Source organism: Natator depressus, chromosome 9 (genome assembly GCF_965152275.1).
Source record: "Natator depressus isolate rNatDep1 chromosome 9, rNatDep2.hap1, whole genome shotgun sequence".
NCBI classification, from domain to species: domain Eukaryota; kingdom Metazoa; phylum Chordata; order Testudines; family Cheloniidae; genus Natator; species Natator depressus.
The window spans coordinates 24505889-24521529 of NC_134242.1; the positions used below are offsets into that span (position 1 = coordinate 24505889).

A 15641-nucleotide genomic window follows, 5' to 3' on the forward strand; every position below is an offset into this window, starting at 1 on the left:
ACATTCATTAATTGAAGTGACAGTTGCAAGACTGGGGAGAAGACAGACATTGGGTTAAAGATGTCAATAAAAGAAAACCTCTCCTAACATTGCATATAGTGCCTGCAAAGGCCACATCGCTTTCCTCATTAGTTGAAAGGGGCAACACAATGCACATGGGTGACACCCATTAACACAGGCAGAAGTTAACCATGTAAACCCATTCATGCATTTGTGAAACAAAGGTCCTTTTCATTGCAACAGTTTTTATTTTAAAACAAACAGCATGTTTGTCTTTATATGTCAGATACTTAAATTATAAATTTATTAACAAAGGTACCACTTGAAAAAGTATTCTATGAACTACTGTAAAGCTACAGGCATGAGCATAACAAGGAATGTCTACAGGTAGGAGTGGGGTCTGTTCTGCTAAAAATCAGAAGTAGTCATAATGCTAAATCTGATAAACTTAAAAGCTGGCAGGGAGACCCTGAAAATATATCAGTCAGGAAATTATTGCTTTTGAATCCCTCACACAGAATTACTTGCTCATTAAGCACCACATGTACAGAACATTTTATAATATTTGAGGGAGCAAAAAGAACAGGGCCTCACAAAACTTTCAGCCTACTGAGGTCAAAACAATTAATTGCAGCCCTAAAAAACAGGGTATACTCTGAATTTTTTATTTTTCCTATTGATAAAATTCTACTGCAGGATTATTTTGTGTTGGTTTACATCAGGGTATCCAACCTGTGGCCAACTTGTGTCTTGAACAGAAAATCTGCAGTTGATTATGAACTGAAAATGTGATCCCTGAGCTGCATCCTGCAAGTTTAAACTGAAGTGATTGAATAAGCTGCCACTACATGGAGGAAATAGGGTCACTGCCATTCCAGCTGCCCTACCAGCTCCCCTGCAGCCCCTGGTGTAGCTCTGGTGTGAGCCTGGAGTGTTCCTTCCCATTTACAGCTACATAGCAGCTCCTCTAAGCAGCCTTGGCTACTTCATTGCTTGCCTCCCAATGCTGGGCTCTGGGAGACACAGATAGAGCTGAAAAGCAGAAACATGACTGCCTCTGCCTCAGCTAAAAGAGAAGTTGAGACTTTTGAACCAGATACAGCTCCTTGATTCTCTGCTCCAAGGCTGGGTAACTTCCACAAGCTGGTTACATTGCCTAAGATACCACATGCTACCTGGGGATAACCAGTTGGTTTCAACACCAATCACTCCCTCTCCCCACTTGAACCACCCCTGTGCCAAAGGTTGGGGAAGGAAGAGCAGAAACCAAATATACTGATACGACACTCAATGGAGACTCCTCCCATGTTTAAAAGGGATAAATTCAAACTGGAACAGGTACAGAGAAGGGCTACTAGGATGATCCAAGGAATGGAAAACCTGTCTTATGAAAGGAGACTCAAGGAGCTTGGCTTGTTTAGCCTAACCAAAAGAAGGCTGAGGGGACATATAACTGCTCTCTATAAATATATCAGAGGGATAAATACCGGAGAGGGAGAGGAATTATTTAAGCTCAGTACCAATGTGGACACAAGAGCAACTGGTTATAAACTGGCCATTGGGAAGTTTAGACTTGAAATTAGATGAAGGTTTCTAACCATCAGAGAAGTGAAGTTCTGGAATAGCCTTCCAAAGGAAGTAGTGGGGGCAAAAGACCTATCTGGCTTCAAGATTAAACTCGATAAGTTTATGGACGAGATGGTATGATGGGATAACTAGATTTTGGCAATTAATTGATCTTTTAACTATTCATGGCAAATAGGCCCAATGGCCTGTGATCGGATGTTAGATGGGGTGGGATCTGAGTTACTACAGAGAATTCTTTCCTGGGTATCTGGCTGGTGAATCTTGCCCATATGCTCAGGGTTCAGTTGATCACCATATCTGAGGATGGGAAGGAATTTTCCTCCAGGGTAAATTGGAAGAGGCCCTGGAGGTTTTTCACCTTCCTCTGTAGCATGGGGCACGGGTCACTTGCTGGAGGATTCTCTGCTCCCTGAAGTCTTTAAACCATGATTTGAGGACTTCAGTAGCTCAGACATAGGTGAGAGGTTTATCGCAGGAGTGGGTGGGTGAGATTCTGTGGCCTGCATTGTGCAGGAGGTCAGACTACGTGATCATAATGGTCCCTTCTGACCTTAATATCTATGAGTCTATGAGAAGAAATCATAGGTGGTTTGTGTTCCCTTTGCACCACCATAGTGGTGAGAATGTAGCAGAGTGGAATCTGTCTCAAAACACTGATTGAGCTGGAATTTTTTGAAATAATCAGTTTGGTGCTTACGTTGGACACAACAGGTTTACGAAACTAGAATTATTTTATTGATTTTGTTGAAGTATTAAAAGCCTAGATCTTTTCCCTGGCAGATTCCTCATCAAACCCAAATTCATGGCTACCATTTTTACCTCACTTAACTCTTGACCATTCCCTAACAGCAACCAATTTCCTGGAATCTAAAGGCTTGTCTACACTAAGCTATATCCGTAGGGTATGAATTTAAAGTGCTGTAATTATACCAATCTAATGCCCTGTGTGGACACTCTTAGGCTTGGTCTACACTACAAAGTTAGGTCAACATTAGCCACCTTGCATCAATGTAATTTGCATGTGGCTACCTTAAATTTGTCTCCCACCTTGTTACAGCAACGCAGTAACACCACTGCCCCAAGCAGTGTCAAGCCAGGATTTATGTACTGAGGTCGACGCAGAGTGAATATCGAAAATGTGTTAACTATGTCAACCCTAATAGTCCTCCAGCAGTCCTTCAACACTGACCTCTTTGGTCATAATTGTGAATCCACTGCCCAGAGGGTCATGCAGACCGGAACCCCCATCCCCCATTTTAAAACCCCGCAAGTTTTTGAAATGTCTTTTCCTGATTGTTCATCTTGGTGAGCACCCACTAGCAGCTCTCCATTGTGTGACACGTTCGCCTAGAATAGACAGGAAATATTGGATTTCCTGGGTCTGTGGAGAGAAGAGACTGTGCAGGCACAGCTACGAACAAGCCGTAGAAATGTGGACATCTATGAGCAGATTGCACAGGGGATGTAGGAGAAGCACGACAGGAATCAGCAGCAGTGCTGTGTGAAAGTGAAGGAACTGCAGCAAGCATATCAGAAAGGCCAACAGTCAATCTGTTGCCAAGCTGCAGACATGGGGCTTTTACAAAGAGCTGTACGCCATACTTGTCTTAGACAATGCCCCTTCTCCCCCCTCCCCCCACTTCCCCAAAGACCACCACTGACACTGCTGAGGAGTCAAAGTCACAGGCTTCTGCCTTGAATAGCAAGGATGAGGCTGTGGTGGCAGAGGAGAGACATGCGACCAGGCAGTCCAGGAAGCCAGGACCTATTTGAGACTCCATCACAATCCAGTCAGTCAAGCACAGGCTAGCCTGATGCAGGGGAAATAAACTTGGGTAAGTGTGTAAATGTATTTACCAGTACAATGATGTACTGATAGCACCCCCAACTTAACACTACATAACTATTGACTTTTCATCAATTTACTTGTACTACAGAGATAGTGGTAAGACAATGAGCGGCACAGTTGTTAACTGCTTTAGTTCCCCTGTAGAGTTGGGCAGGGGAGGTCATATGGAGCATTTCGTTTATATGCACAGGGATATCCCTTGAACCCTCCTGAAAGATCTCAATGAAACTTTTATGGAGGTATTCTGCAATCCTCTCCCAAAATTTTCTAAGGATGGCAGCCTTATTTTTTCCTCCGTGGTAGGACACTTTCTCATGCCAGTTCATGATTACTGCAGTGGTGCTTGCTGAAGTTAACAGACTAGTAGCACACGGGCCCAGGCAGCTTCGGAATCCAGCAGCAGCTGTGCTCTCTGTGCCTTTGTTACTCTCAGAAGTATCAGCTAAAATTACCACCGCCTGTGGAAAATGGTGCCAGTATTCAGTGCCATTGCCCTACATGCATCATTCATGCAACCTCTCCCCTCTATCCCAGTGGCATCTTTTCCTCCTTTGCTTCACAGATATTATATGCAGGACACAGCAGGCAGCTATAACCACTGGGATGGGGTTTTTCCCCCCACTCATATCCAGTCTTGTGAGTAAACCTGACAGAAATCCCATCAAACTACCAAAAGCACATTCAACTGTCATTTTGCCGCTGCTGAACTGGTAGCTGCATCTCTCCTTGGTGCTGTCGAGGTGGTCGGTGTATGGCTTCATTAGCCAGCGAGCAAGGGGTAAGCTGGGTCCTCCAGGATCACTTTTGGCATTTCAACATTGCCAATGGTAATCTGCCAGTCAGAAAAGAATGTCCCTGTTTACAGATTTCTCAACAGCTCTATGGTCTTAAAGATGAGAGAGTCAGGCACCTTCCCTGACCAGCCAACACTGATATTGGTGAAGCATCCCCAGCGATCCACCATCGCTTACATAACCATAGAAAAGTAGCCCTTTCTGGTGATGTACACAGTGGCAGGTTGGTCTGGTGTCAAAATAGAGATATGCACGCTATTTACTGCCCCACTGCTCCAAATCCATCCATCATGTCCTACACATTGCAGAGAGTCACAGTTTTGCATAGCAGGAGATTATTAATGGCCCTGCCTACTTGCATGACAACACCCTTCACGATGGATTTTCCAACTCCAAAATGATTTCACACTAACCGATAGCAACCCAGGTTTGCAACCTTCCACAGTGCGATCGCCACTTGCTTTTCCACTGACAGTGCAGCTCTCATTCTGGTTTTCCTGTGCTGGAGGACTGGGTTGAGCTCAGCACACATATCCAGGAATGTGGCTTACACATCCCAAATTCTGCAGCCACTGCTCATCATCCCAAGCGTGTATTATAGTATGATGCCACCAGTCAGTGCTTGTTTCTCAGGTCCAGATGCAGCACTCCACCACCTGCAGCTGCTCTGTGAATGCCACCAACAACCTTGAATTGGTTCTCGCTATGTCCCGCAGCAATTTGTCCCCCACAAAACCATCATGTTCCCCACTGATTCAGTTCTTTTTGAGGCTCTGCAAATACTGGAGGATCGTGCATCCTGTGCTTACAATGCTTATGACAACAGCACAGAGCTATGCAGGCTCCATGCATCTGTCAGAGATGGCGGACGACAAATTCTCCACAGGTTCATGGGATTTTTTAAAAAGGTGCAAAAATTATGGGCTATAGATAGAATTATGGGATAGAGAAAGTTGCATGCTGGGAAGAGGACCCTTTGCTCCCAGGCAGCCCATGTGACTTGTTTCTGCCTCACCATGCATTCCCAATCCTTCCCAAAAGACACCATGCATTTCCGATCCTTCCCAAAAGGCAGCATGTGCAAGTTGCACACTGGGATACCTACCCAGGGCGCACTGCATTGTTCATCCACACAAGCACTCATGGTGAGCACATGCAGCACTGATGCAAGGAGCCAAGTATTCACGTGCACAAGCAATATACTAACTGCAGCGGCTTTATGTGGACATCACCTGCATCAGCCAAAGTTGGAAGTGTAGACATGCCCTTACTCCAATATAAGAATGCCTTTTTCTGGTTTAGCTTGTGTTGCTTATGCCAAAATAAAAGTGTCCATGCAGGGAGTTATAGCCATATACCTACAATGGTATAACTTCCTATGTAGACAAGCCCAAAGACTGATCCAGCAACTTTCTATGATTTGCCTATCTGGGAATTCAAAGAACAGTGAAGCAAGTTTACTTACATCCCTATAGACCAACTGTTCCCACAAATGAGTTTTCCACTGCTGGAGAGTGGGCATCTTGTTGTTAATAGTGGATGCATGAGATTTTTTTTGAAAATCTAAGCAAGTTATGTGCTAAACTCACTTAGGCAATTTTGAAAATCCCATCCAGTATCTTGCAAGGTAGACAAATCCATTGTCATCTTGAAGATCAAATTTGCAAGTTTTGCTCTTCTCTCTTTTAAGATGCCCTATAGCCACGGAATAATTACAATTTAAGCAACAGCACTGACACATGCTTATTTCCCCGACTTAGAGTCACAAACAAGTATATCTCTCCTCTGCAACAGGGGACCAACTTCAGAGGTGAGGACAGCACAACTTCTATGACCATTCAATCCAGAGAATGTCAGCAAGGAAGACAGATTATTTCCACCACAATTGACACTCGGTCATCTAGGAACTAGAGTAAAACCACCAAGTAATTTAACAAATATCATTAGAAAGCCACAAGTGACTACTTTCAATCATTGCTAACATGATCCAGATTTAAATGAATGTCTGTAAAGGTAGAAAGCTTTGTATCCTGTTACCAGTTACCTAAAACAACCAATAACCCTGACATTGTAGATCTTCCTCAGCCTTGGAACAGTGATCCTTTGAATGAAAGTGTTTTGCCAAGTTTTAAAAAGTAATTATTTGCAGTGCCACAAACCTGGTAGCTGACAACACAACTATTGTATCTCATGACAGAGGTTCTGAAAAGACATCAGGTTGTGTGTTGGAAGGAGATTTTCTTTCTTTAAGATAAGAAACACAATACCTGTGGACCCCAGGGACTGCCCACACAGTTCCATGCTGGACTGAGACCATAGATAGTGAGTTTTAAGATACCACACTGGAAACAATATAACATTTTCTTTAAGTTAATTTAATGAATAAAAAGTTTTTGAAAATAGACTTTAATAGGTGTCCACTTTTCAAAGATTTGATTGTGCGGTCTTAAAACAAGATAGTGCAGTTACAAGTATTTTCCAGCTGCAATTCTAAAACGGAAAGAGTTGAGTACACGTCTATATTAGGTATGCAATAGTGCAGTTATGTCTACTATAGCATGCCACCTGTGTTTTCTAAAGAAGTGTAGTGAATTCAGATTTTTACAGACTCATTAAGTTATACTGGCATTCTACTAGAGCAACTACAATCATTGGCTAGAGAAAAGCAATACAACGAAGCAATTTCTGTAGTGTGCTACTTCCAGTACAGTAGTGGGATGTGTGTGTGCTGCATTCTTGAGATTTTTACTGGCCTGGCATTATGGTACCATGATACTAGATACTCAAGTGATTTGTATAAATCTGTAAGACAGGGATAGCAATTTTTTCCTTAAGAGAAAAGGACATACATCTGTAAGCTCTTTTTTAAAAAGCTAAAACAAATGTGTAAAGCATTAAGCAAATTGCCAAAAAAAATTATTAAATAAGCACTATCAGATAATATTTTACTCACCTCCCAGAAAGAGTCTGGCATGATATAGCATACCATTTCCAAGTTATATAATTCTTTGATGGAACTACAAATATTTAAGTGTTATGTAATTTTCTGTAAAAGGAATGATGCAAGATTTCTTATTTACTATCACCAGTATTACTTAAAAAAACCCAAATGTATTTTCCTGTTGAATGGCTATCCAAAGGTTAATGTTAGACTTATCACAAATATTTTACATACAAAAAAGTTACCCCTCAAAAGACTTACATAACAGAAAGTGACCTTAGGAAATCAATATGCTTTAACAAAATTAAACCAAATGTCAGAATATGTAGTAAATGAAAGCACTAGGCAAGTCCTTGTGCTAGTTTCCCCAATGAAACTCATGTGTCCCTGTTAAATTAAAGACAACATAAGCAGTGTTATCACCACAGTGAATCAACTAATTTTGTTGCTGAGATCCACAGATTTATTTGCAATTAAAAAAAAAGGGAAAAAAAAAGAGCCTACCGGAATCCTTGCTCCTTGATTGCAAAGGCTGGTGTCTCCAAAGGAAAGATCTCAGATTGGACAAACAATTCTCGTACTCGACGATCTATGACTTTTCCATACTGAGCTCCAGCATCGAGTATTACCACTGCACCCTCATAGTGATATTGGCCATCCTGGAGATTTCCTCCAGCATTCTCCTGCTGCAAACATTATTGACATAAGCACTTTATCAAAACAGTTAGACTATTAGCGCAGAGTAAAGACAACAAATCAAAAGCAAGTCTCTTTAAAAAGAACACTGATTGGAAAGTTAATTATTAAGGGCACAAATTCAGCCACCGGGTGTGGAAAGTTCTTTAAAGGAATTCTTTAAGATGTAAAATAGAACATTTACATTACATTACAAAGGAAAAACATTTTAATGAAAAAGCCTTATTATAGACTATATACAGTAATACATGAAATAGCAGGCTATAGGCAACCTAAACACCACATGGTAACCCATGTGTGCCATTTGCATGGATGACAATTTTATCAATGATTAATATAGGGTGCAGCCGTTTTCTCCCCACCCACATCTGCTCACTCACCATGCCAAACCCTGGGGAAGAAAGGATACTTCTACCACATGCTTCCACTTGTAAAAGTGGTGCACATGACCCACCCATCAATACCGTCATTCCAGCTTTTGGAGCAGTGGAATTTCAGAGAACATAAAAATAGCGTTTCATAAAAAGCCTAAAACAGAATATGGTAATTTTAAAAGTGCATGAATTGAGCCCTATTAAAGAGGTACTGAACTGACAGCCCTAGAGACTGAAAGGATAACCCAAAGTCAGTAGCAATACAACTTTTCCCATACCATCCCATTATGTATTCTCAACTCTGACTAGAAGTGTCCACCTATAGAAGGTGAAAAGGGTAGTTCACATTCAATGCTTATTCAGTCTGATCTATCTACTAAGCTTGCCAGAAGTCACAATTCCAAAGTTGCCATTTTGATACAACTTTCCAAACAGTTTGCATGTCACTTTTGTTTCAGGGGTAGTTTTTTTGACATTTTAATTACATGTAGCTTAAGAAACCTGTTCCTTGTTGATTTTAGATTGGGAGAAGGAAGAACTGAAGCCTTTCAGCGTATTACTCAGGCAGACATTACCCAAAACTTCATTCAGACAGCAACCCTCCTTAACATTTTATGTTTTCATGTAAGTGCCAATTTATACAATTGTAAAGTAATTGTAAAGATGAACCAATTACATAAATAGTAGCTCCAGAGTCATTCTGGGAGAAAAATACAGTATAAGCTCAGACTTACGAACACCAGGGTTACGAACTGGCCGGTCAACAAACACCTCATTTGGAATCAGAAGTACGCAATCAGGCAGCAGAGACCAAAAAAAGCAAATACTGTACAGTATTGTGTTAAACTTTAAACTACTAAAAAAAAAAAGGGAAAGTTTAAAAAAAGATTTGACAAGGTAAGGAAAGTGTTTCTGTGCTTGTTTCATTTAAATTAAGATGGTTAAAAGCAGCATTTTTCTTCTGCATAGTAAAGTTTCAAAGCTGTACTAAGTCAATGTTCAGCTGTAAACTTTTGAAAGAACCACCATAATGTTTTGTTCAGAGTTGCGAACATTTCAGAGTTATGAACAACCTCCATTCCCAAGGTGTTTGTAACTCTAAGGTTCTACTGTACTTTGTGTATTGGGACCACTGCAATTCAGGATTATAACTGCAGTGCAGTGACCTTTCCCTTAAAATCACTGAACGTATATCAAACATGTATTACCAATACTACGTATTTATTACTTAAAAACTTTTACTGATAGTTAAGCAAAAGTGGCTTGTCAAGAGCAAGAGAGCTAAGCTACTTCGTTCAATGGCCTGCAACAAACCTCACAGAGACGAAAGGGACCAAACACAGAGATGGTATTAATACTATGTCCTCTTTCAGACATCAGCAGCCTTCAAACAAGGGAATCTCCCCTTCAGCTTTACAGACAGTGCTACCATTTTGGGTATGAAAAGTTCCTCTCCTCCAGGTCCCACGTGGGATGTATTCCCCACGAGTGAAGATTCTATCTACTGTATTTCCCTTGTATTGCTACTGTGAGGCAAGAATGTTCTTCAGCTTCTACGGCAACACAACATTCCAAAGACAATTGAGATAAACACTGAAGCATCTTTTACTTGTAGTCTAGCTAGCCCCGAATTAGTTTAGAGTGGAAGATGCACAGGAAGGTTGTACGGTGATCATGGCTCAATAATCTAGAGCTGTAAACTTTGCTGGTGGTTGCTTGAATTCCCCTGTAAAGAGAGTAAGGAAAAGAAAAAAGCTAAGACTTTCTATACCCTGTTTCAAGGTTGGAGTCTGTCACTTAATTTCTCTCATTAATAAGAACACCGGTGGAATTAAAGTGGTAACTGCATCTCTGAGAAGAAGCAGCTAGTACCATGGTTTCTTAGTCTTGGGCCAGATAACTAAAGTTACATTGCGTGTACATAATGTAGTGAGGCCTTACTGGAAATCCTGGCACATGGGTGGGCGCAAGCCCGCCCACTTCTAAAGGCTCCCCTCCCCACCCCCCAGCCTAGCAGGAGGGACCACTGGACCTGGGTTCCAAACGAAGACTGGGGACAACTAATGAAAAACAGGGTCAGGAGTGGTGGTCAGAGGTTCAAAACAAGGGTACCGGATGGGGAGACACCGAGCAGAGGACCCCGGACAGCGACCACTGCTCCTCAAAGGTGTCTAGGGAGCCAGTGGACACTGCCCAGTGGAATTCTGCCCGGAGCCAAGAGACTAGGGAAGACCGGAAATAGGCCCCACAGTCGTAGAGCACCTCCTCGTCCAGCATCCTCCTCCTGGTGTTATAAATGGCAACCTTAGCTAGGGCCAGGAAGAGGTTGACGAGGAGGTCTCACAACTTTGTGCGGCCACGAACAGTTTGTGTGAAAATGAACCAGTGTGGGAAAAGTGCAGCCAGAACCTAAGCTGCAACCTGGCGCATTCAAGGTAGGCATGCCCCAGGTTCTCCCTCATGCCACAGAAGGGGCAGGCCTCAGGAATGGGGGTGAACCGCGCTACGTACATGCCCACGCTCATGGCTCCATGAAGGAGCCACCAACCGATATCCCTGGCAGGCTGTGGAACCAAGGTGGAGTAGAGGCTGGTCCACCGGGGCTTTGTACCCTGCACGGGTAGTAAGTAGTCCCGCCATCTGGTGTTGGGACAGGACACGAGGGTGAGGAAATCCAACGTGTGAAGTACGAGCGTGTACAGTTGGTCCCTGGGTGCGGTTCAGAAGCGAACCAACTGCAGGGCACGCAGCCGGCTCGAAGTATGGGAGTGGGGAAGCCGGGGAGCTCGGAGAACAGGGGCCCGATAAAAAGGTCCGATAGGCCCGGGGTGAGGAGCTCCCTCTTGCATAGTCCGCTGTAGGAAAATGAGAGAAGTGGGCGACAAGGCAACCCCCACCTCTTGGAGTAAGTGCAGGGGGGTTAGGAGGGTGGAGAGCCCCATGCGTCAACCGAGCACACGGGGATCTACCTAGTCCCCCTTGTTGTGGTCCAGGAAGTCTCTGGTTCTGGTGTTTTCTGCCAGGACCAACGAAGGGCGCACTGAGGGGGACTCCGCCACCTGCACACGTAGGTTGGGGTTGTGTAGCAGGGGCTCCACGAGGAGGTTTGCCCCCCTCAGTGGCCACAACAGACCTGGTCGCTGAGAACAACTTCCAGGTCTGGAGGAGGTCCTGGTAAAAGACCGGCAGCTCGGAGAGGTCTCACGGAAGACCCCTCAGGTGGAGAAAAAAGAGCTGCTGGTTTTATCGGAGCCCTTGGAGGCGGCGGAGGAAGGTGTGTGCCAATGTGCTCCACGCCGCACCATAAAGGAGTCTCTGCAGGGCCTGGAGGCGGAAGACATGGACCTGGCTGCGAAGGCAGACCAGGCCCTGCCCTCCCTCCTCCAGGGGAAGACTCAAGACCCCTGCAGAGACTCAGTGCAGTCCTGGCTTGAAGAACTCCAGAGCTACCCTCTGCAGCCAGGCCAGGATCTCCGGAGATGCGCTCAGGGTGTTGAGCCAGTGCCAGAGCATGGACAGGACTAGTTGGTTCAGTACCAGTGCCCTCCCCTGCAGGGAGAGGCACCGGAGGAGTCCTGTCCATCTCTGCAGCCACTCACCCACCCTGTCCTGCCAGTTCCCCGGCGAAGGATGTGTGGCAGAAAGGTAAACGCCAAGATAGAGCAGTGGACCCGCACTCCACCAGATGACTTGAAGCACGGGTGGGAGGGAGCTCGCCTGCCATCCATCCCCAACCACCAGGCCAGAGCTCTTGATCCAGTTGACCCGGGTGGAGGAGGCACCAAGTAGATGGCTTGGCAGGCCTCCACCCCCACCAGGTCGCCTGAGTCCTGGACCACGAGGAGCACGATGTCGACATACGCCGACAGCACCAGCCACAGCTCCGGCTCCTGAAGCACCAACCCCATCAACCTCCGGCGGAGGAGACAGAGGAAGGGCTCAATCACCAGAGAGTACACCTGATCCAAGACGGGGCATCCCTGCCGCATTCCCCGCCCAAAACTGACTGGCTCAGTCAGGGTCCAGTTGAGCTTGACCAGACACTCCGCGTCAGCGTACAGTACCTGGAGACAGCCCACGAACTGGGGCCCAAAGCCGAACGCCCACAGAGTGCCCAGGAGATAACCATGGTCCATCCTGTCGAATGCCTTCTCCTGGTCCAGGGACAGGCGGGCTAATGAAACACCATCCCTTCACCCGAGCTCCAAGAGGTCCCAGGCCAAGGACAGATTATCAAAGATGGTCCGGCCCGGGACAGTGTAGGTCTGGTCAGGATGGACCACATCCGCCAGCATGGACCCAACCTGCAGCGAAATGGCCTTCACTACGACCTTGTAGTCCATGCTGAGGAGCAAGACGAGACGCCAGTGTCGAAGGTCGTGGAGGTCCCCCTTCTTCAGCAGTAAGGCGAGTATGGCTCGCCTGCATGACAGAGGGAGGACCCCGCTCTCCAGGGACTTGGCCCAGACGGTGCCGAGGTCCGGGCCAAGGACGTCCCAGAACACGCGGTACAACTCCACAATCAGCCCGTCCATGCCCGGGGATTTGTTGGTGGGCATGAGACAGAGGGCTTCCGAGAGCTCAGCAAAAGCGAGAGGCAGCTCCAGCCGGTCTCAGTCACCCACGCTGACCGTTGGAAGTTAGGTCCAGAGCACCCTGCAGGCTTTGGCGTCAGTCAGGTCCGGGGAGAGGAGGCTGACATAGAAGGCCCTGGCCCTTCCACTCATCTCCTCCGGATCCATGATGTGGGCATCATCCTCTGCCAGATGACATGCTTTTTGGCCCCCCTCTTTTTCTCCAGGGCATAGAAGAAGTGGGAGCCACGATCCATCTCCCGAAGGAGACGAATGCAGGATTGAACAAAGGCACCCCGGGCCTGATGGTCCTCCAGGGCCCAGAGCTCCTCCCGCTTCTCCTGGTACACTGTGCAGAGGGTTGGATCCTCGGGGCCGGAGGCCAGACACCTCTCCAGCTCCAAGACCTCCCGCTCCAACTGCCCTATCACCGCATCCCTCCACCGGCTGGTGCCCCCAGTATAGTCTCGGCAGAACAGTCGTGCATGCACCTTCCCCACATCCCACCACCGCCATGTGGAGCGAAAGGCGCACCGCTGCCCCCACCAGAACTCCCGGAAGGATGCCACAAAACCCACATCCTCCAGCAAGCTGTTGCTGAAATGCCAATAGGCCGGCCCTGGCCTCATCGAGCTGAGGAAGGCCATCATGGTCACCAAGTATTGATCCGAGAACGGGGCTGGCCAAATGCTGGAGGTGTGGGTCCGTGCCAGATGGAAGCGTGATAAATAAATTCGGTCCAACCGGGAGTGGCGCGACCAATCATCCTCCACCTGGACACAGGTGAAGATGGTATCATCGCCCGGGTGGTGGTCGCACCAGACTGGGCCAACTATGACAATTACCCTCCCAAATCATCAATTTAAACACAGTACTACTTTAACTTCTTTTGACAGGACACACAAATTACAAGAGAAGTAGATTATTAAGAGTTCATACACCAACATATAGCGCAAGAGAAAGTGTTGAAGACAACAGCTGTTGCTGGAAGAAGATAGGTAACACATGCACAGAGGCCCAAACAAGAACTTTTGTTTCTTGCTGACAAACTGCACAGATCTTGGAAGATCACAGATAAGACTTCTGGATCAGATAACATGCAGAAGAAGTATCAGTCTGATGTCCATCTATCTGGGTACTTCTATAGCTCCCTGTGAGGTAATGAAGTATTATCCTCATTTTAAAAATGAGGAATTGAGGCACAGAGAGATTAAGTGACTCACTCTACATCACACAAGAAGTCTATGTGAACTGAATCAAACACACCCAAGTCCCAGTTCAGTGCTTTACCTGCAAGGCTATCCTTCCTCCCTAGGAGCTAAAAAACCCACTTAATATCTGATGCTTCTACTTTGCTCAGTATTATGTATTTAGAAGTCAATTTCAGAATAACACAGTTTAGAATTTAAATTGTGGTGGGAATGTAAATCTGTATTTCCTGCAGTTTTGGAGTTAAAATGTCATTCTTAGAATCACAGAAATGTAGGACTAAAAGGGACCTCAATAGTTCATCTAGTCCAGTTCTCTGCTCTGAGGCAGGACTAAGTATTAACTAAAGCATCCCTGGCCTTACCTGTTCTTAAAAACCTCCAGTTACAGATTCCACAACCTCCCTAGGTAATTTCTTCCAGTGCTTAACTACCCTTACACTTAGGAAGTTTTTCCTAATGTCTAACCTAAATTTCCCTTGCTGCAATTTAAGACCATAATTTCTTGTTCTGTCCTCAGTGATTAAGGATAACAGTTCATCACCATCCTCTTTATTAACAACCTTGTATGTATCTGAAGACTTATGTCCCCCCTCAGTCTTCTCTTCTCCAGACTAAATAAATCCAGTTTTTTAATCTTTTCTCATTTCTACATCTTTAATAATTTTTGTTGCTCTTCTCTGGACTTTCTTCAGTTTGTCCACATCTTTCCTGTAGTTTGGTGCCCAGAGCTGGACACAATATCTCAGCTGAGGCCTTATCAACGCTGAGCAGAGTGGAAGAATTACTTCTCGTGTTTTGCCCACAACACACCTGCTAATACCTCCCAGAATGATGTTCACTTTTTTTGAAACAGTATTACACTGATGATTCATTTTTTGTGATTCATTGTAACCCCCAGATCCCTTTTCTGCAGTAGTCTTTCCTAGGTTATCATTTCCCATTTTGTATTTGTGCAATTGGCTATTCCTTCCTATGTGTAGTACTTTGCATTTGTCCTTATTGAATTTCATCCTATTTATTTCAGACCACTTCTCCAGTTTGTCAAGATTATTTTGACTGCTAATTCTGTCCTCTAAAGCACTTGCAACCCCTCCCAGCTTGGCATCAGCCACAAACTTTATAAGTGTACTTTCTATGCCGTTATCCAAAATGTTTATGAAGATATTGAACAGAACTGGACTCAGGACAAATACCTGTGGGACACCTCTCAAATGTATCCTTTCACCTTGACAGTGAACCATTGATAACTACTCAAGAGTACAGTTTTCCAACCAGTTGTGCACCACCTTATAGTAGGTTCATTGAGGCTATATTTCTTTAGTTTATGAGACGTTCACATGAGAGAGTATCAAAAGCCTTACTAAAATAGAGATACATCACATCTGTTGCTTCCCCTTATCCACAAGACTTGTTACCCTACCAAAGAAAGATATTAGGTTGGTTTGACATGATTTGTTCTTGACAAATTCATGTTGACAGTTACTTACCACTTTGTTTTCTTCTAGGTACTTACAAATTAATTATTTACCCTATTATGTTTCTGTGTACCAAAGTTAAGATGACTAGTCTCTAATTCCCTGCGCTATCCTTATTCTTTACAAATAGGTACTATATT

At 44.9% G+C, this 15641-nt stretch overlaps 1 protein-coding gene across 2 annotated transcripts in view; it reads right to left on the reverse strand.

Annotated features, from left to right (window-relative positions):
• GMPS (guanine monophosphate synthase) overlaps positions 1-15641 on the reverse strand; it is a 61858-nt gene that overhangs the window by 41517 nt on the left and 4700 nt on the right. The window contains exon 2 of one of the 2 annotated variants that reach the window (XM_074963718.1): positions 7676-7854. In XM_074963718.1, coding sequence (XP_074819819.1) covers positions 7676-7854 — 179 coding nt within the window. Of the gene's footprint in view, positions 1-7675; positions 7858-15641 lie in introns of both variants that reach the window. The other variant, XM_074963717.1, reaches the window with a different exon arrangement.